Genomic DNA, 26,220 nt, shown 5'->3' with positions numbered 1-26,220 from the left:
TAAAAAACGTATACATTGTCATTTCCAGTGTTGTGTTTTAAAGGGATAGTTCACTTTGAAATTAATTTTTGGTATGTTTTAGCTTACCTCAAGGGCTTCCAAGATGTAGGTGTCTTTGTTTCCGCAGTATTTTCAATTTTGATATTTTTAGGTCAAACCGTTTGTAAGGACTGGGCGAGGGTGAATCTGAAACGACTAAATACATCCTGCTAAAGACCCAAAAAGCCTGGAATGTAAATTTACACCCACACACACACACACACACACACACACACACACATCCCCCACAAGTGAAGCCTGCTCAGGACAGAGCGTGGTTTCCAGCTACGAGACACTTTTATGACTGATTTGGAATTTGATGTTCAAGAGAAGGAAACTTCTCTTTTAAAAAAAAAGACATTTAACCAGATATATTAGATGTGTTTTTATGTGTGTCCATTTGCCCATGTCACATTGAATGTTCACAGAACTGTGGCTCTCTCTGAATTCTAACCAAGGAGGAGAAATGAATCCTGTATTCATATATATATATATATATATATATATATATATATATATATATATATATATTATATATCCACTTGAGAATTGCATGAACAATGTATCTAAGTTCCCTATTTCATGAATTGCCTTTCTGTGGTTTGGTCTATGTTTCTCGACAACTCTAATGGGATAATGTTTCAAACTTTGCCAACTAAGGTTTAACCAAATCCATTTGTGGCAAGTTTGGTCTCGATAAACTCCAATCTTCGTTCCCCATTTGTTAATTGACATTACATTTTGCTAAACTTTGTGACACATTAGTATTATAAGAATTGTGAAGATTCTTCTCTTAAACAACCGACGAAATTAGGGTTTCAAATGTCTCTCTCTGGAGACAAAGAGCAATAAAACCCAAAGTCCCGCCTGTAAACTTCCAACCCTCTAATTGGCCAAGCCAACAGAAAGAGGCTGGATTTCTCCAAAAGTGATAAATGACGCTTCCCCCCTCCGCTCGCTCTCTTCCTCCCGTGTCCTCGTGTCATGATGTAACGTCTCGCCTCCGGGCGAGCTCTTTGCCTTTCTTTTATTTGTTTCTAGTTTAGTTTGTGTTTTTCAGTTGTAGATAAGTCTCTGTGTTTAATTCCAATCGACGATTGAAAAGAAAACCCCGTGACATATCTCTTCAGCAAATCCATCTACAAGGGACCTTTAAACAAGCGCGCTCGCTTTGAAGGAGAAACCCGCGCACGTGACCGCGTGACGCGCCGGACCGAGAGACACACACGCTTCTTCACAAGCCATGCAAAGAGTTACCTGTGCAAGTATCCGTGTTTGATCACGCTTTTAAGATTTGTTGAAGTCTTGTTGTCTCTCAAAGTTCTGTTGTCTATGTGAATTTGCTATTTAGAAAGATCCTCGGGTCTTTCTAAACTCCCTCTTGCATAACTGCAACTCTCTACATTTCTTCTCTCTCTCTATCTCTATGCATTTCTCGTTCATTGATGCCTTATCATGTTTGTTTGTTTATTATGTTTGTAAATACATATATCCCATGTAACCGTAGTAAATACATAAGTAATCATGCCTCTATTAAATTAATTATATATTCATTTGATTGATGTGCTGTCTCTTTGCTCAGTTTCAAGTCCCTTAAGTGCCAAAGATCTTATTGCTACAAGCTTACTAAAATTAAATATACCTTAAAAGTATGTGTTTATAGGGCGGGAAAACCAATTCTTCTGGCCAGAGAATTGCGTTTCCTGAAATCCTATAAAGTAAGATGATATTGTGGATCCCACAAATATTATCCTGACAATTGAGCTAATTCATTTGACCTGTTTGTGAAACATGGTCCGTGTAATTAACTGCAATCAACTTGTGGTTAATTTCAGGGATTCACATGCATGCAGGTAGAATGACAGATCCTCCCTTATCGGGAGATTTATTAACATGTAAGACTGGTCTAATCCAAACATGCATGAATAATTATTAATTACCAATTATTAATTATGATATGCAAATTCCCCGCGGATTAGATCCGCCCCTGAATCCTTACACGTTCTTGTCTCTCAGTCATATAATGCAGGTCTATGGTCACCACCTCAAAGAGCATGCACAGAGAAGTCCAGATTAAACATGATTTAATGACTCGTAAATGTAAGTACACATTGATGGCCTAAGACACCAAACGAGCGGTTTGTGTGAGAAAACGAACAGTATTTATATCGTTTTTACCTCTTGTAAACACAGCCACGTCCAAGTACTCTGAGGGCGCCGGCGCTTCGGTCTTTTCCGGAAAGCGCCGGAAGTGATCTCTCGCGCGTGTACGTCACTCATTGTTTACACACAACAGAGATTGTAGGTAAGACGGCTAATTAAAAGGGTACTAATTTGCGCTTATCCGGGATGTTTAAACCGTCGTAAAATAAAACAATTAAAAAAAATAAAACAATTGTATGAGTGACGTACACGCGCGAGAGATCACTTCCGGCGCTTTCCGGAAAAGACCGAAGCGCCGGCGCCCTCAGATCACTTGGACGTGGCTGTGGTTACAAGAGGTAAAAACTATATAAATACTGTTCGTTTTCTCACACAAACCGCTCGTTTCGTGTCTTAGGCCATCAATGTGCACTTACATTTACGAGTCATTAAATCATGTTTAATTTGGACTTCTCTGTGCATGCTCTTTGAGGTGGACCCCATAGACCTGCATTATATGACTGACAGACAACAACGCTTTGACCTAAAAATATCAAAATTGAAACTACTGCGGAAACAAAGACACCTACATCTTGGATGCCCTTGAGGTAAGCTAAAACATACCAAAAATTAATTTCAAAGTGAACTATCCCTTTAAATCAAACGAAACGTGTCGTAATGTCGTAGTGATGACAAGATGTCGCTCACTGAAGCTTGTATTCAGGATTACAGCGAATGGTTAGCCTGGATGCCAGCCGAGCTTAGCCCCGCCCACAACATCTGAGGATGGGAAGTTCGGTCTGGACTTGATCCGTTGTGAAGCAACGAACCAAAGCTGTTCGGACCAATCAAATCGTCAGGGCGGGCTTTATACGATGATGGACAGATGATCAACCGTAGCGTAATCATCCACGTCACCAAAGAGCGCTTGGGTTAAATTCGTTTACAACAAAGATGGCCGCCGCTGGAGAACTGAGATGTGTAGATTCAGCCGTCGCGTCTGTTATAGAAGATGTAGACAGCGCATTCATTTAAAAAGAGGAACAGGGCGACAGGCCGATCGGAAAGATGTTTTTGCCGTCCTTCCTACGGGAGTCGTTCAATCCAATTGAGTGGAGAGGCATTTTTTTCCCTGGTTGGGTTGAAACACGGCCCATAATCACTCACAGCCCAGTGGAGCCGTCTCAGACTCACACTCTGACTAGCATCTGAGTATGACGATTAGGGATGCGCCGAAATGAAAATTCTTGGCCGAAACCGAAAAACCGAAAGAAATTATGCCAATTATTAGTACCATTGCATTTATGGCTATGACCGTGTACTAGCTTTACTAAAATCAAGGCATTGCAATTGCATAAATTAATATTAAAGTTTCAAAGAATAAATCAATTGCAAATTATGCAAATATTTATTTAGCACATTGCAACGGTGCACAGTATAAAATAAAATTCAAACTAAAATGTTGAACTTGACCCCACTCATGTGTACATTAAATAATAATCTACAGGCCTACTGGGTTTTAAACTTCAATGTTCTCTCATAAAAACAAAGTGTATTTAGGTCAAGTGCATTTGAAATTTTTCTCTGTAGGACTACTACAAGAAAGTGCATTCAGAACAAGTGCTTAAAGATACAACAATATTTTCTCTGTAGGCCTTTAACATAATAGTGTATCAAAACAAAGACTGCCATAGCCCATGTGTTATCTGTAGAACTTTAACACAACAAATGCACCAAGAATTGCAGATGTGCAAAGTGGATAATAAATATGTAAACACTAGACAAGCCCATTCTACTTATTGAGGTAAAGTGGCAGGTTTTTCTTGATGAAGAGTAGCTTCTCTGCTTTATTAATTCAATGAAAATTTTCAATGAATTCGCGTCTACCGCGCCGTGCAAAATGCCTCATCCGCGCCGCAGGACCGCGTCTTTACATCGACTTAACATTGAAATCATTCGCGCCAGACGCTCTATTCGCGTTTGGTGTGAACGCTCCATCAGATATACTGAAATACGTCCACACCACAGACATGTTGCTTCAGACAAGCACGCGCAGGTCGCGGTTTCTGTTTGCGTCATCACAACATTTCGGCCGTATTGTTTCGGTGAAAAAAGTCTACTTGTAGTCAAGACCGCCTAAACCGAGACCAAGACACTACCAAGACCAGAGGGTATCGAGACCAAGACCAAGACAAGACAAAACCAAGACCAAGACCAAGACCAAGACAAGACAAGACCAAGACAAAACCAAGACCAAGACAAAACCAAGACCAAGACAAGACCAAGACCAAGACCAAGACAAGACCAAGACCAAGACCAAGACCAAGACAAGACCAAGACCAAGACCAAGACAAGACCAAGACCAAGACCAAGACAAGACCAAGACCAAGACCAAGACCAAGACCAAGACAAGACCAAGACCAAGACAAAACCAAGACCAAGACAAGACCAAGTCCAAGACAGACCAAGTCGAGACCGGAGGGAAAAAACAGACTAGTGTAGTTGAAGCTAAGTAATAACTTGTAAGATTTTGTTTTGCATTGCCTGCCTATCTCTGCCGATTTCGAAGTCTCCAAATGAATCCATTTTGGAACTTTTAAATACGAAATATTATTTTTAAAAACGAAATTATAGGCTAAAGTGCAGGATCCGAAAGTTGGTCGTTTTGTCGCTATGGTTACACACACACACACACACACACACACACACACATACACACACACACACACACACCGTTGGCGGTGCGCTCAAAGTCATCTGTCAGTTGTGCAGTTACCCAAAATATCCTGAATGAAGTTAAAACCCATCATGTCACTGATATGTGTTTTACTAAATATTAATACCATCAAAAACTGTACATGATATGTGTTTCTTAAATCAAGTGATCAAAGTGCTCTTTGCCGCTGCGATCAGTGGCGCAGATACGGCTCGCGCACCGCATTGTCTTCACTCGGACGCGCGCTTCAATCCGTTGCGGATATCGGCGTGGATATTGTAGTATTGTATTGCTAAATCCCCCGACCACTATCGGTCTGAGACAGCGAGACCTAGACAAGACCGAGAGGTCCGAGACCAAGACCAAAGACCGTCAAGGCCGTGACAAGACCAAGACCACGTAAAAGTGGTCTCGAGACATACATCACTATAAAAGTCTTTCGGCCAAAAACCGAAAATGCACTTTTGGGCCATTTTCGGTGCCCGAATATTCGGTGCATCCCTAATGACGACGTCAGGCTAGCGAATGGCTTCAATCATGACAATAACAGAAGCTCTCTAGTGCTTTCCTCCGTATCCGATTATCCAGCGCATTCACCAACTCAACCAGGCCCCGCCCCTTTAATCTGCATATTAATTATTTAAATGAGGAATATTGTGACGTGTTTCGTTCCCGGAGAAAAACTCAAGACTACGATGGAGGCGTTTCAGGGAGTTCAGAAACACTGACACTGATATAGAGAAGAACTCCCACTGGAGACCCTTTTCATGCTCACACACAAACATTACACAATTATTATTTTTTAAATCACATTCACATCACAATAACTTACCATACAAATTCCAATCTGTCACAGGCGACATGGCCACTGCACATTTAAACAAGTTCTCGGTGGATTTGATCAGAAGAAGTGCGATATATCCTCCATAATCCTGCGGAGAGACACATATGGAAGTGTGAAGAAAGATCAGTGATTTTCTAGCATTACAGCAGCCGTGTGACACTTAACCTGCGACTTACCCGACCAAACACACCGATTCTGGTTCGATCAATGTACGAAAATTTCAGCAGGTACCTGGAACAAAAGCATGATTTCGTTAGCGTGTTTCACAGCAGTGTGTGTAGTGTCAGATCACACACACACAGAGCACGAGGAAGAGTAAATGTGAAGTGGTTTTATGTGTTTTATTTATTTATGACATTGTGGATAATGTTTGTGTTGTGGATTATGTGTCAATATGCCTGTATTATACAACAAATGGCCTTTCGGGGACATTAAAGTTTGAGTCTAAGTCTAAATGTGGACAGAAAAGGGACATTTTCGTCTTAATGGTAGATGAAACAGGGTTCGTACAGATACTGTCAAATGAAAATCCAGGACTTTAAGCATTACTTTTTTAGCTTTCAAGGACTACAATCTGTGATGTCACTTATCAAACAATATCTTTATTATCTTTTGAATTCTAAAAAAGGTAAATATGAATACAAATAAACCAAAATGGTACAAATAAAGTGCAGCACATGGAATGACTTTGGTAACTTTAACTATACTATGTCAAAGATATCACTTTTCTCTCTCAAACTGATTTTTTTCCGCCATTAATATATGATTGACCTGAAGAATGAAAGATCCATCATATGATTGTATAGCCATGAGAAATTGCTCTATCTATATCAGACGGGCTGAAGCTTTAATTTTGTGTGAAAAGATTGTTTTATCGATTAAATTAAACACTACTTTCACATGTGTCTTTCAATAATTCAAGCACTTTTCAAGTACCTTTTCAAAAATTGGCTGTTTTCAGGGGTTTTCCAAGACTTAAATTTAAAAAAGTCAAATTCAAGTACTTCAAGCCCTTTAAAGGGGTCATCGGATGCCCATTTTCCACAAGTCGGTGTGATTCTTTAGGGTCTTCCTGTAAAGTTTGTAACATACTTTGGTTAAAATTCCTCAATGGTTGTGTAAAAACACACACTTTTACCTCCTCTAAAACAGCTCTGTTCACAGCGACCCGTTTCGGTTCATGTCTCTTTATTTGATATTGAGCAACTGCTCACCCTTGGCGGACAGTATGGCTGAGGGCGTAAATATGCTAATACAGGGAATATGCTAATACGGGAAATATGCTATTGCTAATGCGGGACAGTCCGTCAGTGGCCGTGGGCGGAGCATGAGCAACATGCAGAGGTGTAAAGTCCAGGGGTCAGAAAGTAAAAGGCCTGCCGTGTGTTTATTCCACTCATGAACTCAAGTCAGCTGATTCCCCTCATTAGTTCTCCTCTCTGGAAAACTGCTAATTAGCAAATCCAGGTGATTGGAACAAAATACTGAGGAGGAATTTTACTTTCTGAACCTGGACTTCATATTGCTCAGAAAAGTCAAACGGCTTGATTATTGAGTGTTTAGACTTTTTGGAGAAAAAAAAAGTAAAAAAAAGGAGTTAATGGATTTTTTTTCATTGTATGGTGGTTGTGTGGAAAGACACGTTTATATGCAAACACCATATAAAAGTGAATTTTGCATCCGATGACCGCTTTAAGCACCTTGAACTGAGAACGATGACGTTGAGATGCGCTAGTTTGAGTTGTAGACATACGTCACACAACCAAATGTTAGCGATTGGTTATGGCAGATCCAGAGTGACTCAGGGCAGATCCAACAGAGTACCCGCCTTAACGCTTGTCAATGGAGCGAGGCCAAATGAAATGTACGAGAGTCTGGTGGGACCAGGCTATGATTCTTTAGGGTCTTCATGTAAAGTTTGTAACATACTTTGGTTAAAATTCCTCAATGGTTGTGTAAAACAACACCCTTTTTACCCCAAAAGCAGCTCTGTTCATAGGGACCCATTTCGGTTCATGTCTCTTTAAATGATAATGAGCAACTTTTCCACCCGATGACCGCTTTAAAGGAACACTCCGACTTTTTGGGCGTGATAACCGCAGCACCTGAGACACGCCGTGGTGAGGAGCAGAGAGCGCGTCTCAGGTGCTGCGGTTATCACTCCGCCTGAGTAGCAGTGCTTCGCCTTCAGAGAATATAGTTCCCAGTATTTATACGGTTAAAATATGTCTCATGTGACTTTGTTTTTTGTACACTCTGTGACTATACAAATCACAACATGTAAATAGGAAAATGTTTGCGTTATTTTGTCACTTATTTGGATTAGTATGCTAGCTGCAACCATTTACATCCAGTCTTTGTGCTAAGCTAGGCTAGCGGTGGGTGCGTCAAACAGACTTATAGCACGCACGGAGATGAAAAAGGTATGTATGGACTTATCTAACACTGGGGGATAAGGTGAATAGGCTAAAGTCCCAAAAATTCGGAGTGTTCCTTTAAGCACGTTGTACGAACCCTGAAGAAAACAGCAGGTAAACGTTCTTACTCAACAGCGGCCAGCTGATCCTGCAGTTCAACGGCTCCCAGACGCTTGTGCACGTCCTGCAAAACCTTCTGCCCCTGGAAACCGCTTCCCCGGCCATCCAGACGAGCTACGATGACATTGTCCGAGCTGACCAGCACAGAGTCCCAGTCCACTGCGTACTGCTCATTCACCTGCTGACCACCGGGGGCAGCATCACTGCACACACACACACACACACACACACACACATACAACACATCAGCGCATCGTCACTGCCTGCTTTTCAATCTGAAACAACACGCATCTCCTGTCTCCGGTCGTGTGTTTACAGCGCCAACAGAACGTGATGTTTTCACAGCTCTTTCTACTCACAAAGAGTCATTTAATTCACCACCACTGCTTGAACTGCACATCACAGGGCTTTAGGAGAGTGGTACAGGTAACTACTCACTTCAAACACCTCCATAAACCCAGGTGAATAGCAGATCTAATAGCACCGCCTCTACTTTGTATGCCGGATCCATTGTAAGCATTTGTGCATAGAGTCCAGTGGGATTGAAATGAACATTTGTCCACAAAACCATGGCATCATGGGAAGTTTCAAAGACTTCTTTTTGCATCATTGCTTTACAGTTCTGCACTGCAAAAAATTAAGTTCTTCCTCTATTGTTTTGTGTTTTTTTCCCCAGTACAAATATCTAAACATAATGAAATGAATTAATGAACAGTTTATCTAAGTATCCTATAGTAAGATAGCCTACTAGTAAAGTTGGCTAATTCATGTTTTACCTTTAACAGCTGTTCTGCCGAAGCCCCAGACAGGGAGATTTTTGTAACAATCATGTCAGTTTTTGCTTGTAATATCACTTTTGTATTAATATTTTTGCTCTGTTATGCTGATTTAGGGGGATATATGGCATTTTTATTTGATTATATGGCAATTTATGATTCAATTAGTAATCATATTTATATACTAGTTTGTTTAAAATACCAAAATCTTACAAAAAAAGAACGAAGATCTACATTTCTCGGTTTCATTCATGGCAAAAACGTGAAAAGTTCCATAGTTTAGTGAAATATTGCTGCCATCTACTGGAAAACAAACACTTTTGCTAGTGTGCAATGAATAGTTTGTGCGTGAATGGCTAGATGTAAAGCTCTTGCTATTTGTGTGTAGGCTGTAATGTGGCTTAGGTGCTATTTTGTATAGTTTAACCATTATCAGCCTTTATTTTATTTTATTTTTTAAGATAATATCATGAACACAATGACGGGTGGAATGGGCTGACATCTTGCCAAGGGCTGCAAATTGGTTTCCTCTGCCTTTCATCGAGTTTGGAAGACACGCTGTGAGTTTACCTTGGATTTACACACACACACACACGCACACACACTTACATTATCAGCAGAAGAGCGTAACTGCGGGACTCAGAGAAGTCGGGTGGATAGGAGATCTTCAGCGGCAACTCTGCAAACACACACGAGGAACAGTTCAGTGCTGCGTATGACCATCTATCAAGTTCAATAGTGGCCAAAAGTGACGCCCAGCCTAGAAAAATTGACACTTTATTCAAATATTATTCAAAATATTAAGATTTTATTGCGTAGTTGTGCTTGGAGTCGATTGTTTTATTAGTGATAATAACAGAATGAAACATGTCAAATTGTGCCGACATCGTTTTTATCCAGACTGTCATGCCAAGAAATTATGAACATGCAAAAACAAGAGAACCAACAAAATATTAATAACTGATTATGTTGTAGTCAGTGTTTGCTTTTTCCTCTGAGCTTTTTGTTTTGCATGAGTAAAATAAAACCTGTAGTTGTAGTTTTTTTGCCATATACTTTTGTCAGATAAATAGATACCTTATTAACCAAGTTTAGTGTTTTGTCCTTCCCTCATATTTAAAAAACGAAATATTTTCCTCATATTTTAATGATTTAATCAAACTTGTAGGGTCATTAACAACATCACTTTTGGCCCAGAGCAAGATATTGAACTCCAGCAGTACCAACCCAAGTCACATTATTCTTTCACACGGTCTGCTGAAGTTAAACTGTGTTTATCAGGTGAAGCTGAACGATACTTTACCGAAGTGGTCCGTCTGGATGCTCCTGAACTCAAACAGCTGGATCCGCTTGTATCTGAGAGCAGCTTTGAGCACTGAGTTATTCTCCAGGATGTAATAACCTGACGAGAGATCAGTACAATAGTTATTTAATAAGCAGAACAGGGCAGACAGTACGGCTGGGCAAAAAAAAAGAAAAGATTTTTCGATTGTTTTTTTTTAAATGTGGTTGAATCGATATCCATTCTCAAAAGCCACAAATCAATCTTTTCTCAATTTTTTTGTTTTTGTTTTATTAATGACGTTTACTTGTCTTTAATAACCATTGAATGTTCGTAGTTTTAGCTGTGGTATTGATATTGGACTTGAGAATTGTGAATTTCACTGGTAACTAAACGTTTATCCTGAAACGTATAGAATTAAGATCTTGTGAATGCGAATGTAATGGAGACATCAGTAACGATACACAGCTCTAGCCAGTGGCGGTTCTACATTGAATTACACCCAGGGCGAGACCCCCTTCAAGCGCCCCCCCCCCCCCAATAAAATCACATATCGTTCATTTGAAAAACACAGTTAAGAGAATACAGTTATTTAACTATTGCTTTAATCTAACTTTCAGGGAACCATAGCTCATCGGTTAGGCTACTGCCTCAAATTCTATGCATTATGCATTGTTAAACTACTTTTTTCACGAAATAGTGTTTTTAAAAGTGAAAGTGGCCGAGAGCTACTTATGTAGTAACACAATACTTAAATCTCTTAAATAATGTCTCATAACTCTCATATTAACAACTATCCAAACTGTTTTAGACCAAATTTTGTAGGCCTATGTCATGCACCCTTAAATGTCAGAGAAAAGAACAGAATCAGAGATTATTTTTTTTTATAAAAAATTGTACTTTGCATATTATAGGCTACTGTAAAAACACATAATTATAGTTGATTTTAGTTAATCATAACTAGAGATGAAATGGTATGAAAATTTCATTTCATGAATAGTGACCAAAATGATCACGGTTAAACACAGAATCTTGTTCAAAAAGTAGGCCTACTAATACACAATGAAATCAATTCACCAAGTTAATAACATTAAAGATGATGGCCAGATTTTAAAATAGTGTCTTTTATGTTATCTACTAACATGTAACGTTACACGTTCAAATAAAGTTTTGACAAAAAAGGTTTTATAAAAAGATAAACCTCACATAGTTCAGCCTTTTAAATCATTTTTTATAAAAATAATGATTTAAAAAAGATAAATTACTGACATTTACAATGCACATCAGCTTATCTTTTATTATGAATAGTCAAATTCGGTCCGATTTTCCCGTGGCGTCTGTCGTTGCTATGCAACCATGCATGCGCTCTCCACAACGACAAAGAAGTTTTAGTAGCTAATGGATTACCACCACAGAAAAACGCTTGCTGTAGCTCTGCTACAAGATTTATTTACGGAGAAGAGAAAAACACCCACGTGTTTGGGTGCACCCCCATACTGAAAAGTTTAAATTTTTTCATCTCGCTGCTCCTGGAAAAAATGAGCGCGTCGCTTCAATTATGGACGCGCTTCCCGTGCGCCTACATTTGAAATAACGACCTCGAGCGCGCAAAAGACGTGATATGTGAACGGCCCCTTGGTGAGTTACCTCCAATCAGGAGACTCCCTTGACATCGCTTCTGTGCACGGCACCTTCTCAGCAAGCAGGGGCGCCATTGCCAATAATTTAATTGAAATGATAGAAAAAACGCTTTGCGGCGCAGAGGATTTTTTTTTAACTGCTCGTGCCGCCCCCCATGTGACATGAAAAAATGCCGCCCCGGGCGACTGCCCGGTTCGCCCGTGCCTAAAACCGCTACTGGCTCTAGCAGAGAGATGGAAAAAAGAAGAAGTGAAAACTCACTGGCAGTGTTGAGAGAGTGTATGATCGCTGTCGGCGCTCCTGGACCTGCAGATAAAACAAGAACCAAACATTGTGGCCACTTTAACCACAACAGTCAGTCTGCACTGCAAAAAACATGTTCTTTCTTATGGTGTGAAGAAGGCTCCATGCCGCTACACATGGGCGTTTTAAAGTTGTCTGTTTAGGACATGTCATTTTTGTAATAAAGACATTTTAATTAAGGAGTGCCTCGGTTATCAGAGAAGTCTTTCTCTACACTGTCTCTTAGATGTTCTACCTTGGACCGAAGAGCACCCAAATCAAACTCAAAAGGAATTGAGCACGCCATTCATCTTGAATCTAAACTTTATAGTGTGTTCACACCGAACGCGAATAGAGCGTCAAATACGCGTCTATCGTGTCTAGTTAGACGCTTGAATCTTCCGCTCGAGTTAAAAATTTTCAACTTGCGCGGCAAGTTCGCAGCAAACGCGTCGCCCAATTCGTGTCATTCGCGACGCCCGGCGCGAATGATGCGTCTATTCGCGTCTTTCCATTGACTTTGTATGTAATCTACTCGCAAATTAAATTCGCGTTCGGTGTGAACACACCATTAGTGTTTCTGGCCTGTTTTTTACAGTACAAATATCTAAACATTCTTAAATCAACACATATTAACTTGAGAAGCAAAACTGAAGATATTAAGCCTTGCTTTCTGAAAAATTGTAAAAAAAAAAAAAAGCATAAATCAAGAAAAAAATATTCTATTGGGTTCAGTGGGAAAAAAAATGTTTTTCCTTTAAATTCTTAGTATTTCTGTTCTGTTTTCCAGTACAAATATCTAAACATTCTTAAATCAACACATTAACTTGAGATTTCTGGAAAAAAGCAAAAAAAAAGCACAAAAAAAAAAGAAAGGTTTATGCATAAATCAAGAAAAAAATATGCTATTGGGTTCAGAAAAAAATATATAGTTCTCTCTTTGAATTAAGTACATTTTTCCGACTTTATTGATATATATTTTTTTGATTTAAACTTCAATTTTTAATCATTTAGATCTTAAAGGGATTACTCCACTTTTTTTTGGAAATAGGCTCATTTTACAACTCCCCCAGAGTTAAACTGTTGAGTTTTACCGTTTTTGAATCCATTCAGCCGATCTCCGGTTCTGGCGGTACCACTTTTAGCATAGCTTAGCATACATCATTGAAGTGGACACGACCATTAGCATTTGATGATATGACGCAGCGCGTGAAAATAGGCCACCTTCCGTCAATACAACGGAACTATTTTCAGGCGCTGCGTCATATCATTACGCCTGCTGCACTCATGGTACGGCAGTGAAGTTAATTGATTATTACGCAGGAATGAGAGTATAGTTCCTAGCCATATCAGCCTAGAAAATCGCAACTTTACATTTTCCGCCGGTCTTAGTGCACGATGTAACTACAGAAGAGTCAAGTTTTAAATAGGAAAAATATCGAAACTCTTTGGTCATTTTTTTTTTAGAAATGCTAATGGTCGTGTCCACTTCAATGATGTATGCTAAGCTATGCTAAAAGTGGTACCGCCAGAACCGGAGATCGGCTGAATGGATTCAAAAACGGTAAAACTCAACAGTTTAACTCTGGGGGAGTTGTAAAATGAGCCTATTTCCAAAAAAAGTGGAGTATGCCTTTAATATCTTCAGTCATTTTGCTTCTCCAGTAAATGTATCTTGATTTAAGAATGTTTCGATATTTGTGCTGGAAAAGACGAGAGAAACACTGAGAAAGAACATGATTTATTTGCAGTGTGCTGCAGTGCTAATGCTCACTGAGGGGTGAAAGGTCACTCATCAGGACTGTGGACTGTCATGCAAGAGTAAATGATAAATTCACTGTCCTCGTACCTTTGCAGTGCAGAAGGACGTGTTGGTTGGTTGGGCTAAAAATGGCACTGAAGAACGTGCAGTGAGCTTTATTCAGCTCACAGGTCAGACATCGCCGCGAAAACAGGTCCACTGTGGACACACTGCACACAAAAGGGACCAATCAGAGCCAGGGATGTTATTATTTGAGTTTTAAATAGATTTTTGTTTTGCATTTTGCTTTTTAATTTCAGGGTTTTTTCCCAGTTAGTTTTAATGGGGCATAAATATTTCATTGTAATCAGTTAATATTTAGTTTTAGTTTTTAATATCATGGTAAAAGCCTTTATATTTGTAAATGTGTATTTGATTAAGATGGAGTTATTATCAAAAGACAAGAGTATCTAACACCTAACAAGCTACAAAAATGAATTTAGCTGTTTTGCCATTTATTACTACACAAAAATTCTATTAATCATGCAGTATTAAACACATCCTATACATTAAAACCTTAAAATATTGTCTGGAACAACAACAACAAAATGTAAAGCTTGTTTTTGCTTGCCATACATATTTCAAAGATTTCACTTTGCATAGAGATATACAACTTCTGCATCATAACCGAATAAGTAAACAATGCATTTGCTTCATTGTGAGAGCTTGTTTAATACACTTTCAAATCTTCCCATTTATTAAAGTGCATTAAATGTTTCCATTGCTGCCGAGTACCATGCATATGCTTTCATCAGAAGCAGAATCGTAAAAAACTAAATCCTAAACTGAGCTTTTCCCACAGATTCATTTTATCCATTAGTGGCTCACTACTGCGAATTGGCTAATTCTAATACATGTGAGGTTACTCTGTATGGAAGCTTGTTTCCGCCACAGTATGAAAAATAAAAAAGGTAATTGCGACCTTTTTATCTCACAATTCTGACTTTATTTCTCAGAATTGCAAGATATAAAGTCAGAATTACGTGATATAAAATCGCAATTGCGTGAAATAAAGTCGCAAAAGTCGCGAGATATAAAGTCAGAATTGATTGATATAAAGTCTGAATTGCGAGATATAAAGTCAGAATTGATTGATATAAAGTCGCAAATTGCGAGATATAAAGTCAGAATTCCGAGATATAAAGTCAGAATTGCGTGAAATAAAGTCGCAAAAGTCGCGAGATATAAAGTCAGAATTGATTGATATAAAGTCAGAATTGCGAGATATAAAGTCAGAATTGATTGATATAAAGTCAGAATTACGAGATATAAAGTCAGAATTGATTGATATAAAGTCGCAATTGTGTGTTGTAAAGTCAGAATTGCGAGATATAAAGTCAGAATTGCGTGATATAAAGTCAGAATTGCGTGTTATAAAGTCAGAATTGCGAGATAAAGTCAGAATTGCGATATAAAGTCAGAATTGAGAGATATAAAGTCAGAATTGTGATATAAAGTCAGAATTATGAGATATAAAGTCAGAATTGCGAGATATAAAGTCAGAATTGATTGATATAAAGTCGCAATTGCGAGATATAAAGTCGCAATTGCGAGATATAAAGTCGCAATTGCGAGATATAAAGTCAGAATTGCGAGATATAAAGTCAAAATTGCGTGATATAAAGTCAGAATTGCGTGTTATAAAGTCAGAATTGCGAGATATAAAGTCAGAATTGATTGATATAAAGTCGCAATTGCGAGATATCAAGTCAGAATTGCGTGATATAAAGTCGCAATTGGGTGTTGTAAAGTCAGAATTGCGAGATATAAACTATTCTGAGGGGGAAAAAGTTGGTCTTTTTTCCCCCTTAGAATTGGCCTGATAACTCGCAATTGCGACTTTATATCTCACAATTCTGAGAAAAGATGTCAGAATTTCGAGATATAAAGTCGCAATTATGTGTTATAAAGTCAGAATTGCAAGATAAAAAGTCGCAATTCTGTCTTTATATCTCGCAATTGCGACTTTATTTCTCAGAATTGCGACTTTACATCTCGCAATTGCGACTTTATTTCTCATGATTCCGACTTTATTTCTCGCATTTGCGACTTTATTTCTCAGAATTGCGACTTTACATCTCGCAATTGCGACTTTATTTCTCATGATTCCGACTTTACATCTCGCATTTGCGACTTTATTTCTCAGAATTCCGACTTTATATCTCGCAATTGTGAGATAAAAAGTCGCAATTTAAAAAAAAAAAAATGTATTCAGTGGCGGAAACAAGCTTCCATAACTCTGGCATCTACTGGTTATTTATGATTCAGCAACATTGATGGATACACTCCTTTCAACCTCCGCTTTTTAGTCAAACCACGCAACATTTAAAATACGAGAACGTATGCATTTTTCTCTGAAATTTTCGTGTGATTTTTCATTAATAATAACCATGATCAGAGGCCTGGTTTCCCTATACGCTCATCTGAACACACTTCTATTGATCACGGTTTTTGTGACGACTCATTAAATCAGGACACAGCTTTGAAGTATTTCGAGAATCCTTTTCTGAGTCTGACATTAGACGAAGAGCTTGTTCTGGAGGATCAAACATGAACGGACACGAATCTCACCTGAAGAGCTGCCGGCGGGTCGGGGAGCCCTCGGTGCTCAGGAAATATCTGCAGAACAGACCGTGATAGTTATAGTGCTTTATAAACACTGTGATCATGTGTGATACAGTAAGATCATGCACCCCAAGAAAAAAAAAAAATCTTACTCTGTGTTCTTGTCTTGTTTTTCAATACAAAAATCTATACATTCTTAAAGGGATCGTTCACCCAAAAATGAAAACTCTGTCAGTAATTACTTGCCCTCATGTTGTTCCCCGTAAGACTTTCGTTCATCTTCGGAACACAAATTAAGATATTTTTGATTAAATCTGAGAGCTGGATCACTCCTCCATAGGCTTCTTAAGGGATCGAAACTTGCCGGCCCAGAAAAGTTATTAAAGACATCATTAAAATAGTCCAAGTGAGTACAACCCAGAAGCGCTGCGCTGTTACACTACGTGAAATCTCGAGGCCCACAGAGAAGGAAATGAATAGTTGAATAAAGTCGTTATTTTTGTTTGTTTTTTGCGCACAAAAAGTATTCTTGTCGCTTGATAAACTTAAAGGGGTCATATAATGGTACATGCACTTTTACAAGTTGATGGTACTGAAATGTGTGTTGGCAGTGCCTGTACACAAACATCATATAATGATAAAAATCCATCCAGTGTTTTTGTTTTAATCTCCTTATATGTTTTCCCCTGCCTCAAATCAAGCCGTTCAACCGTGTGACGTCACACGCTCGGAAGCCCCTCCCACGATTGTTGATTGACAGCAGCGTTTCAACACAGACCCACCCTCGCTCGTGAGTCAATCATAGTCTGCGCGGACCGGTGTGGTGCCGAATTCTGACCCCCGCCAAATTATTACCCCCTAGTATGGTAGGTTTAGGATTAGTTTTGGGGGAGGGGTTAGGATTAGGGGTGGAGTTAGGATTAGGCAATCAGGTACTGATTTCAACGAGGGGGGTAATAATTTGGCAGGCAGTCGAAATTCGGCACAACACCGGCGCGGTCATTGTTGATATGCTGGAGCACTGTCTATGAGCAGAATGGCGTCTAAGCGATTGTGCTGTTCTGTTCTTGGGTGTAATAACGAACACAGCAGTCATTTTAATGTTCCTAAATCCGAACCGCTGAAGACGCAGTGGCTGAGTTTGTTTTCGAAGGGAATATTCCCCACGAGCAACGTCAATGCTCTCATGTTTGCGCGAATCATTTCACACCAGACTGCTTTATAAACGAGGATCAGTATAAAGCTGGTTCTCTTACGAGAGGTTCTCTCGTATTGCGTAAGCTAGCTTACGCTGCGGGAAAGATTCATCTTTGCTGAGATATTGAAGCCAAAAAATTATTTCATAATTTGTATCCATACACAACGCAGTTCCTCTGCGGCAGACCTAGAGCAGGCTAGCTAGCAGCTCATTGGTTCGCTCAGAGAGAACTGCTTAAGCCTATGGGAGAGCGGGGCTGAACCCGCTTCCAATGAGAGGCGCCCGCGCGCTCATTGCGTCCGCGCGCTCATCGCGCGCTCATTGCGCTCATTGCGGAACGCCGCCGCCGCTTCCCGCTTCCCGCTCTCCCTCCCCGCCCTTGCCGGACATACAGTTGCCGCCGAGTGGCCGCTCTGTCGCTTCCGATGACGCCGCGGAGGAGAAGGACTCATGTTCACTGCTCGCATCAGACAGTGAAGATTGGTCATCTCTCGGATCCACGAGAGAGTCGGCGGGGATCCGCGCCGGGATAGAGGAGGAACTAATGCGCCTCCTCTCACAGGCCGTCGAACGCCTCGGTCTCGAGTGGTCTCCTCCACCCGAGCAGGCCCCGAACCGGATGGACGGCAGCTTTTTTCATCGGCGCTCGACCCCCGCGTGTAACCGGGCCGCCCCATTCCTGCCTGAACTTCACACAGAGCTGACGAAGTCCTGGAATGCCCCGCTCTCGGCTAGAAACCGCTCCGATATATCCGCCTCGCTGCGCTCGGTGGACGGAGCCGCCGAAAAGGTTACTCAGCCATGCCGCCCGTCGAGGACTTGGTCGCCGCACACCTCTGCCCGCCCTCTGCTAGATGGCGCTCTTCCCCCACGCTTCCTTCGAAAGCTTGCAGAGCGACCTCGAGCTTTCATGCTCGCGCCTACGCCGCCGCCGGTCAGGCCGCCGCAGCGCTGCATTCTATGTCTGTCCTCCAAGTATTACAGAGCGATATTCTCCGTGAGTGGGCCGAAAGCGGTAGAAACCCCTCCCCCGCTGTCACGGATCTGAGAAGTGCTACGGACCTCGCCCTTCGCGCCACTAAAGCCGCCGCACAAGCTCTGGGGAGATGCATGGCCAGCCTTTGTGTTGCCGAGAGACACTTATGGCTCACGCTCGCCGACATGGGAGATTCTGAGCGCGCCGCGTTTCTTAACGCGCCCCTCTCCCCGACGGGCCTTTTTGGATCTGCTGTCACGGGAATCGTCGATCGCTTTTCTGAGGTCCAGAAAGCTACTCAGGCGATGAATTTGTTTCTGCCCCGCCGCGCTAGCTCTTCCGCGGGCCGCTCTCGCGAGCCTCCTACCAGAGCTCCACCACAGCGCCCCCCTCCGCAGACTCAAACAGCCCAGCGCAGACAGGGCGGCCGCCCTCGCTCTCGCTCTGACAGCCGCCGCCCCCTCGAGGCCCGCGACCTAAGATCACGCTGAAGCCTGATCATCAGAAGTCTGCCTAGCAAAGTCAAGAAAACGACGGTGCTCTCCCGCTGCGGCCGGACCGCCGTCAAAGCTTCGCCCTCTGCCAGTCCCCGTTATTTCGCCGACTGCTGTAGTGTTGACCGCCACAAACAAGCCGGTGTCCCAGCCCGCTTGCGAGCGACAAAAAGCCGTTTTTACGGCTACCCAGAGAAATCTCAAAAAGAGAAAATTTGCCAGTTGTGTAGAAAATGTGCCCACAATCATGTGCTCACCCATACACACAAGCATAACATATCCCGTGTCTCTATCAGAGCCCCATCACATGAAACGGGCACAGCCCGCTCTAATATCAGAGAACATAAACACGCCCACGAGCTCGTGCGCGTGTCCCCTCTCTGCTCGCTCTGTTTCACGGCCCATAGACTCCTCTCTGAGTGCAAATCCCGTTGCCACACACATTCAAAGCGCGCCCACACACTGTGTCCAGCCCGCTATGTGCAGCAATCAGGGCGATATAGCCATTCGGCCACTAGCCGCATGCTCCAAAGCGTGGGAAGCCATTCCAGGCATTTCCCCGTGGGTACTAAGCATTATAAAGAACGGCTATCTGCTACAGTTTCGCCGCCGCCCGCCTCGTGCGCGCGCGCGGCTCGAATCTACTGTCAGCCCGCTGGCCGCCGGCACGCTCCGCTCAGAAATTGCGACGCTGTTGCAAAAGGGCGCCATAGAGTGAGTCCCACCATCTATGACCGAGTCGGGGTTTTACGGCCGTTATTTTCTGGTTCCCAAGAAAGACGGCGGCCTCAGACCGATTTTAGATCTCAGGTCTTTGAACAAAGTGCTCATGAAGAGACCGTTCAAGATGCTCACTACCAGGAAACTCCTCGCGCAGGTGCGCCAGGGGGACTGGTTCATCTCTCTAGACCTGAAAGACGCCTATTTTCAGATCCAGATAAATCCCCGTCACAGGCCATTCTTACGTTTCGCCTTCGAGGGTCATGTTTATCAATACGCCGTTCTCCCGTTCGGCTTATCCCTGGCGCCCCGCACATTTACGAAGTGCATGGATACAGCGCTCGCCCCCCTGCGGAGCCAGGGGCTGCGCATATTGAATTATCTGGACGACTGGCTGATTTTGGCCCAATCACAGACGGAGCTTCTGTCGCACCGCGCAGTTCTCCTCGACCATCTGAAAACGCTGGGCCTCTCTGTCAACTGGACAAAGAGCTCCCTTCAACCCAGTCAATCGATTTCCTTTCTAGGAATAGATTTGAACTCGGTCACGATGACGGCTCGCCTGTCTACACAGCGCGCGCGCAGTGTACAGCGACTGGCCGCCTCGTTTCAGATGAGCACCCGCTCACCTCTGAAAAATTTTCAGAGGATGCTGGGTTACATGGCCTCAGCCTCCGCTGTGCTTCAGCTGGGCCTTCTGCACATGCGTCCGCTTCAGCTTTGGTTAAACAGCCGTGTACCCCACCGCGCGTGGAACACGGGCCGCCAGCTGATCAGAGTTACGCAGACATGTCTCACGGCGCTGCAGCCATGGACAGTAGCAGAATGGTTTCGACAGGGCGTCACGATGGGGACCTTTTCCCGCCGAAAAGTCATCTCGACAGATGCATCCAACACGGGTTGGGGTGCAGTCTGCGAGGGCTCACCGGCCTTCGGCCATTGGTCGACACAGGAAAGCCCCTTACACATAAACTGTCTGGAAATGCTTGCGGTCGAGAACGCGCTTTCGCGCTTCCTCCCGCTCATTCGGGGACACCACGTCCTGATCCGTTCGGACAACATGGCTGTGGTCTCCTATCTCAACCGTCAGGGCGGTGTCAGGTCCAGGAATCTCTTCCTACTGACACACCGCATTTTAGTTTGGTCTCAGAGCCGCCTGCTCTCGCTCAGAGCGACGCATGTGCCGGGCCATCTGAACGACGGTCCAGACATACTGTCCAGGAACCTCATCTCCTCAGGAGAATGGTCCCTGAACACACAAACGGTCCAAATACTGTGGCGGCTATTCGGCAGAGCAGAGGTGGACCTCTTCGCGTCAGAAGAGAACGCTCACTGCCCAATATTTTTCTCAAGGAGCGAGGACGCGCTAGCCCAGGAATGGCCTCGCCGCCCGCTCTATGCATTCCCTCCGATCGCTCTGCTACCACAGGTAATTCAGAGGATCAGGGACACACGCCACTCGGTGCTCCTCATAGCCCCGCGTTGGGAGAGTCAGAATTGGGTTCCGGAGCTCACTCAGCTGTCGCAGACAGCCCCGTGGCCTATCCCAGTCAGAGCAGATCTCCTCTCTCAAGCTCGCGGCACGATCTGGCACCCCCATCCACGGCGCTGGGCGCTACATGCATGGGTGATCAACGACTATTCGTCGATTTGCCAGAAGGAGTAAGAAACACTATCATACAGGCTAGAGCACCTTCCACGAGAAGGCTCTATGCGTCTAAATGGTCTGTGTTCTCAAAATGGTGCACCGACAAACATCTGGACCCACGGTCATGCGAGGTGCCGTCTTTGCTTGTTTTCCTTCAAGAGATGCTGGACAAGGGCAGGTCCCCCTCCACTCTCAAGGTTTACGTGGCAGCCGTCGCGGCGTTCTCTGAACCCTGACGCGCTCAGTCCCTGGGCAAAGACGAGTTAGTCATCCGCTTCCTCAGGGGAGCTAAGAGGATGAACCCTCCGCGCCCCGCTTCGGTTCCTATCTGGGATCTTTCTATAGTTCTCGAAGCTATGAAAGCACCCCCGTTCGAACCGCTCGAGTCTGTGGACCTAAAATACCTCTCGCTCAAAACCGTTTTTCTGACGGCTCTGTCCTCAGTAAAACGCGTGGGGGATCTTCACGCGCTCTCATCCAGCGCCGCGTGTCTCGAGTTTGGCCCGAATGATTCTGTTGTCATTCTCAAAACTAGACATGGCTATGTCCCGAAGGCGATTGGTACCCCGTTCAGGGCTCAGATTATTTCCCTATCGGCTCTGCCTTCATCCGATAGTGAGCGCGACGCCAATCTCCTCTGCCCGGTGCGGGCTCTGAGATTGTACACTACGCGCGCTGCCGCGTTCAGACGCGCTGAGCAGCTTTTCGTGTCGTTTGGGGGGCGCTCCAAAGGTCTGGCCGCCTCTAAACAGACACTGTCTAGATGGATAGTAGACGCTATCGCCTCTGCTTACGCATCTAAATGCCTGCCCTGCCCTCTGGGCATCAGGGCGCACTCCACTAGAGGCATGGCCTCATCGTGGGCATGGTCCTGTGGAATTTCCATTCATGACATTTGTGTGGCCGCGGGATGGGCCTCCCCGTCCACTTTTGTCAGATTTTACAACTGGGAAGGTTACAAGGTTTACACTCAGGGTACATTACGGCATGTTTTCTATGTACGACGTTCTCAATATAATTCATAATCCCACGTCTATAATGAACAACGCGTTATGGTTATTGTGTTACAAACGGTGTACACACAGAACAGAGAGGCGGAGTGAGCAAAGCTCATTATCATTTAAAGTCATATGCACTGAAACGGCGTGCTGAAAACAGAGCTGTTTTTTACCAGGTAAAATAAGTGTTTTCTTACAATACTAATGAGAATTTTTAATTAAAGTATATTACAAAGTTTTAATTTAGACCCTAAAGAATCATACTAGCTTGTACAAAAATGGCATTATATGACCCCTTTAAGGTTGAGCCACTGTAGTCACTTGGACTATTTTAACGATGTCTTTAATAACTTTTCTGGGCCGGCCAGTTTCAATCCCTTAGAAGCCTATGGAGGAGTGATCCAGCTCTCAGATTTAATCATAAATATCTTAATTTGTGTCCCGAAGATGAACGAAAGTCTTACGGGGAACAACATGAGGGCGAGTAATTACTGACAGAGTTTTCATTTTTGGGTGAACTATCCCTTTATATCAAGATACATTTACCTGAGAAGCACAATGACAACGATATTATGTCTTGTTTTCTGAAAAATGTGTCCAAAATAATTGAGTTTTGCTTAAAACAAGAACACATATCAGCCAGTGGTGTCAGACAAATCAACTTATTTCAAAGGGAAAACAAGATTATTTTTCTGGCCCCATTGGCAGATATTTGTTCTTGTTTAAGCATAAACTTACTTAATTTAGATGATTTTCCCAGAAAACAAAATACATTTACTTGAGAAGCAAACTTACTTGGATATTACAATTTACGATTACAATTTTTAAAATATTTGTATTGGAAAACAAGACAAAAAAAACTGAGTATTATTTCCAATGGAAATGCAGAAAACCGTTTATACAGTCATGTGAAAAAATAAGTTTATCCCATGGAAATAGTTAAATTTTTTTAACAAGCTAACATTTAATCCTCTTTGAAACAGTGCCTCTTAATAAGGTTGATATACTATAAAAAATTTCACATTAAATTGACATTTTGCAATTTTCACAATATAACTGTACACAAAAACAGACCAGTCACATGGAAAAAGTACGTACATCCTTACATTTTTCACAATCCATTAAAATCAGGATCAGATGTTCAGGATTGGGTGCCAGTGATTAAAACCTGCTTAATGAGTCTTATTTAAACATCTCATATATAGTGTCTCGTGTTCCCTTCGCTTTCGAGGTGTGTGTGTGTGCGTGTGTGTGTGTGCGTCATCATGCCACGGTCTAAAGAGTTCTTGCGGATGCCTATGAGTCTGCCAAGGGATTTAAAATAATCTCCAAATTATTTGATAAACATCTCAAGTGGAACAGATTTCAAAAGAATGGCAATTTGTCCAGGACTGGCCGTCCCAGCAAATTCAGTCCAAAAGCAGATCATGTTTCCAAAACCCTAAACATTTCATCACAGGATCTGCTAGTAAGCAACTGTTGGTGTCAAAGTACATGCATCTATAATCAAAAAAGAGATTTGACCTGCATGGGAAGCATGCCAAGAAAAAGCCTTTGCTGTCTAAAGTTTTCCAATGAGCATATAGTCAAAGACCAGACCAGACCTAACATCCCTCGTGAAGAAAACCTACACGAAAATGTATTTATTTCATACCAAGTATACTACAAATCCATTAACACATTTACTGACATATCGCTTAGACTTACTGATATAAATATTATAATGAAACTTTATTTGGAGTACTTCTTTATTGCACAATGCACATTTCTTGATATTTAAAGTGATTTCAAGATATTTAAAGTGTACCTAAAGTACACTTGCAATAGTTCCACTTTAGCACAATCAAATATACTTGAGTATAACTTTAGTTGCACCTCAGCACTATTTCTGGATAACTAAAGTGCATAAAGTACAAAATTAGTTGTTCCAATTAGGCACTTTAAAGTATATAAATTTAGTATACTAAAAGTACAATCGCAGGATATTTATATTAAGTACATAAATATAAATGTATTTGTAGTATACTTAGTATAAAATAAATGTATTTCAAATAAATTTTAGTATATTTATTGTTCACTAGGGATGCTCTGGACAGACGAATCAAAGATACGGCTGTTTGGCCGATTCAGATGTTCCAATTCGATTCGATTTTGATTCGATTTTGATTCTAAATTCGATACTCGATTCTAAATTCGATTCTAAATTCAATTTCGATTCTAAATTCGATTTCGATTCTAAATTCGATACTCAATTCTAAATTCGATTCCGATTCTCAATTCGATTCTCGATTCTAAATTCGATTTCGATTCTAAATTCGATTTCGATACTCGATTCTAAATTAGATTTGGATTCTAAATTCGATTTCGATTCTCGATTCTAAATTCGATTTCGATTCTCGATTCTAAATTCGATTCTAAATTTGATTTCGATTCTAAATTCGATACTCGATTCTAAATTCGATTTCGATTCTAAATTCGATACTCGATTCTAAATTCGATTTCGATTCTAAATTCGATTCTAAATTCGATTTCGATTCTCAATTTGATTTCGATTCTCGATTCTAAATTCGATTTTGATTCTCGATTCTAAATTCGATTTCGATACTAAATTCGATTTGGATTCTAAATTCGATTTCGATACTCGATTCTAAATTCGATACTCGATTCTAAATTCGATTTCGATTCTCGATTCTAAATTCGATTTCGATTCTAAATTCGATTTTGATTCCTGATTCGACTCAATGAATATAGATTTAATACACATCCTATATTTATGAAAAAAAACAGTGAACATAAGTTTACAAGTGGTTAATTAATAAAAAGAAATAAAGAGCCACAAACCTGTATTTTAAACTTTTTATTTTAGGTACACTTGGGTACATTAAAACAGAACCCAACTCTATATTTCAAATGCATACGATGAATAGACAGGATTTTGATGCAAGATGAAAAATTGAGGCTGAGTCAGAACAGATGCCTTGATCAAACAGGATCAGGTTATTTTATGTTTAAGATAAAACACACATCAAATCTCATTCACATACAAGCCTATGAACAGTGCAGGGAAACTAATACTGGCTTTTGGGTGATAGATAAATAAATATGAAAAATAATAATAATAATCGATTCGTGGCCTTTGAGAATCGATTTTGAATCAACCACATTTGAAAAAACGATTAATTGAATTTTTTTTTTTTTTGCCCAGCCCTAAAGAAGTACCAAAAGAAATGTTTGGCGCAGACCAAAGGAGAATAACCTCATACGGCCTGTGAAGCATGCTGGGGGAATTGTTATGGTTTGTGGTTGCTTTGTGGCCTCAGGGACTGGACGCATTCATTGATTCAACTATGAATTCTGCATCACATCAATGAGTGCTTGAAGATAATGTGAGGCCATCTGTCTGAAAGTTGAAGCTGAACAGCAAGTGGACCTTTCAACGAGGACAACGATCCTAAGCATGTTAGTAAATCCACCAAAGAATGGCTCAAAAAGAAGAAATGGGGAGTTATGGGATGGCCTAGTCGAAGCCCAGATTTGAATCCCACTGAAAACCTGCAAACA

At 41.7% G+C, this 26,220-nt stretch overlaps 1 protein-coding gene across 2 annotated transcripts in view; it reads right to left on the bottom strand.

The window, feature by feature from the left end:
* The window catches only part of LOC130105363 (inactive dipeptidyl peptidase 10-like), a 118,525-nt gene that overhangs the window by 4,427 nt on the left and 87,878 nt on the right, over nt 1-26,220 (bottom strand). For both annotated transcript variants that reach the window (XM_056271348.1, XM_056271349.1), the window contains exons 15-22: nt 16,632-16,679; nt 14,109-14,230; nt 12,239-12,283; nt 10,358-10,456; nt 9,664-9,733; nt 8,287-8,481; nt 5,918-5,972; nt 5,730-5,829 (exon numbers count right to left, since the gene is read on the bottom strand). In XM_056271348.1, the coding sequence (XP_056127323.1) occupies nt 5,730-5,829; nt 5,918-5,972; nt 8,287-8,481; nt 9,664-9,733; nt 10,358-10,456; nt 12,239-12,283; nt 14,109-14,230; nt 16,632-16,679 (734 nt within the window). The remainder of the gene's footprint in view (nt 1-5,729; nt 5,830-5,917; nt 5,973-8,286; nt 8,482-9,663; nt 9,734-10,357; nt 10,457-12,238; nt 12,284-14,108; nt 14,231-16,631; nt 16,680-26,220) is intronic.

This window comes from Rhinichthys klamathensis, unplaced genomic scaffold (assembly GCF_029890125.1).
Source record: "Rhinichthys klamathensis goyatoka isolate OS25496 unplaced genomic scaffold, OSU_Roscu_1.1 h1tg000318l_1, whole genome shotgun sequence".
Taxonomy (NCBI): Eukaryota; Metazoa; Chordata; class Actinopteri; order Cypriniformes; family Leuciscidae; genus Rhinichthys; species Rhinichthys klamathensis.
Note: the sequence above shows the minus strand (reverse complement) of the source record. Positions and strands in the feature narration are given on the sequence as shown.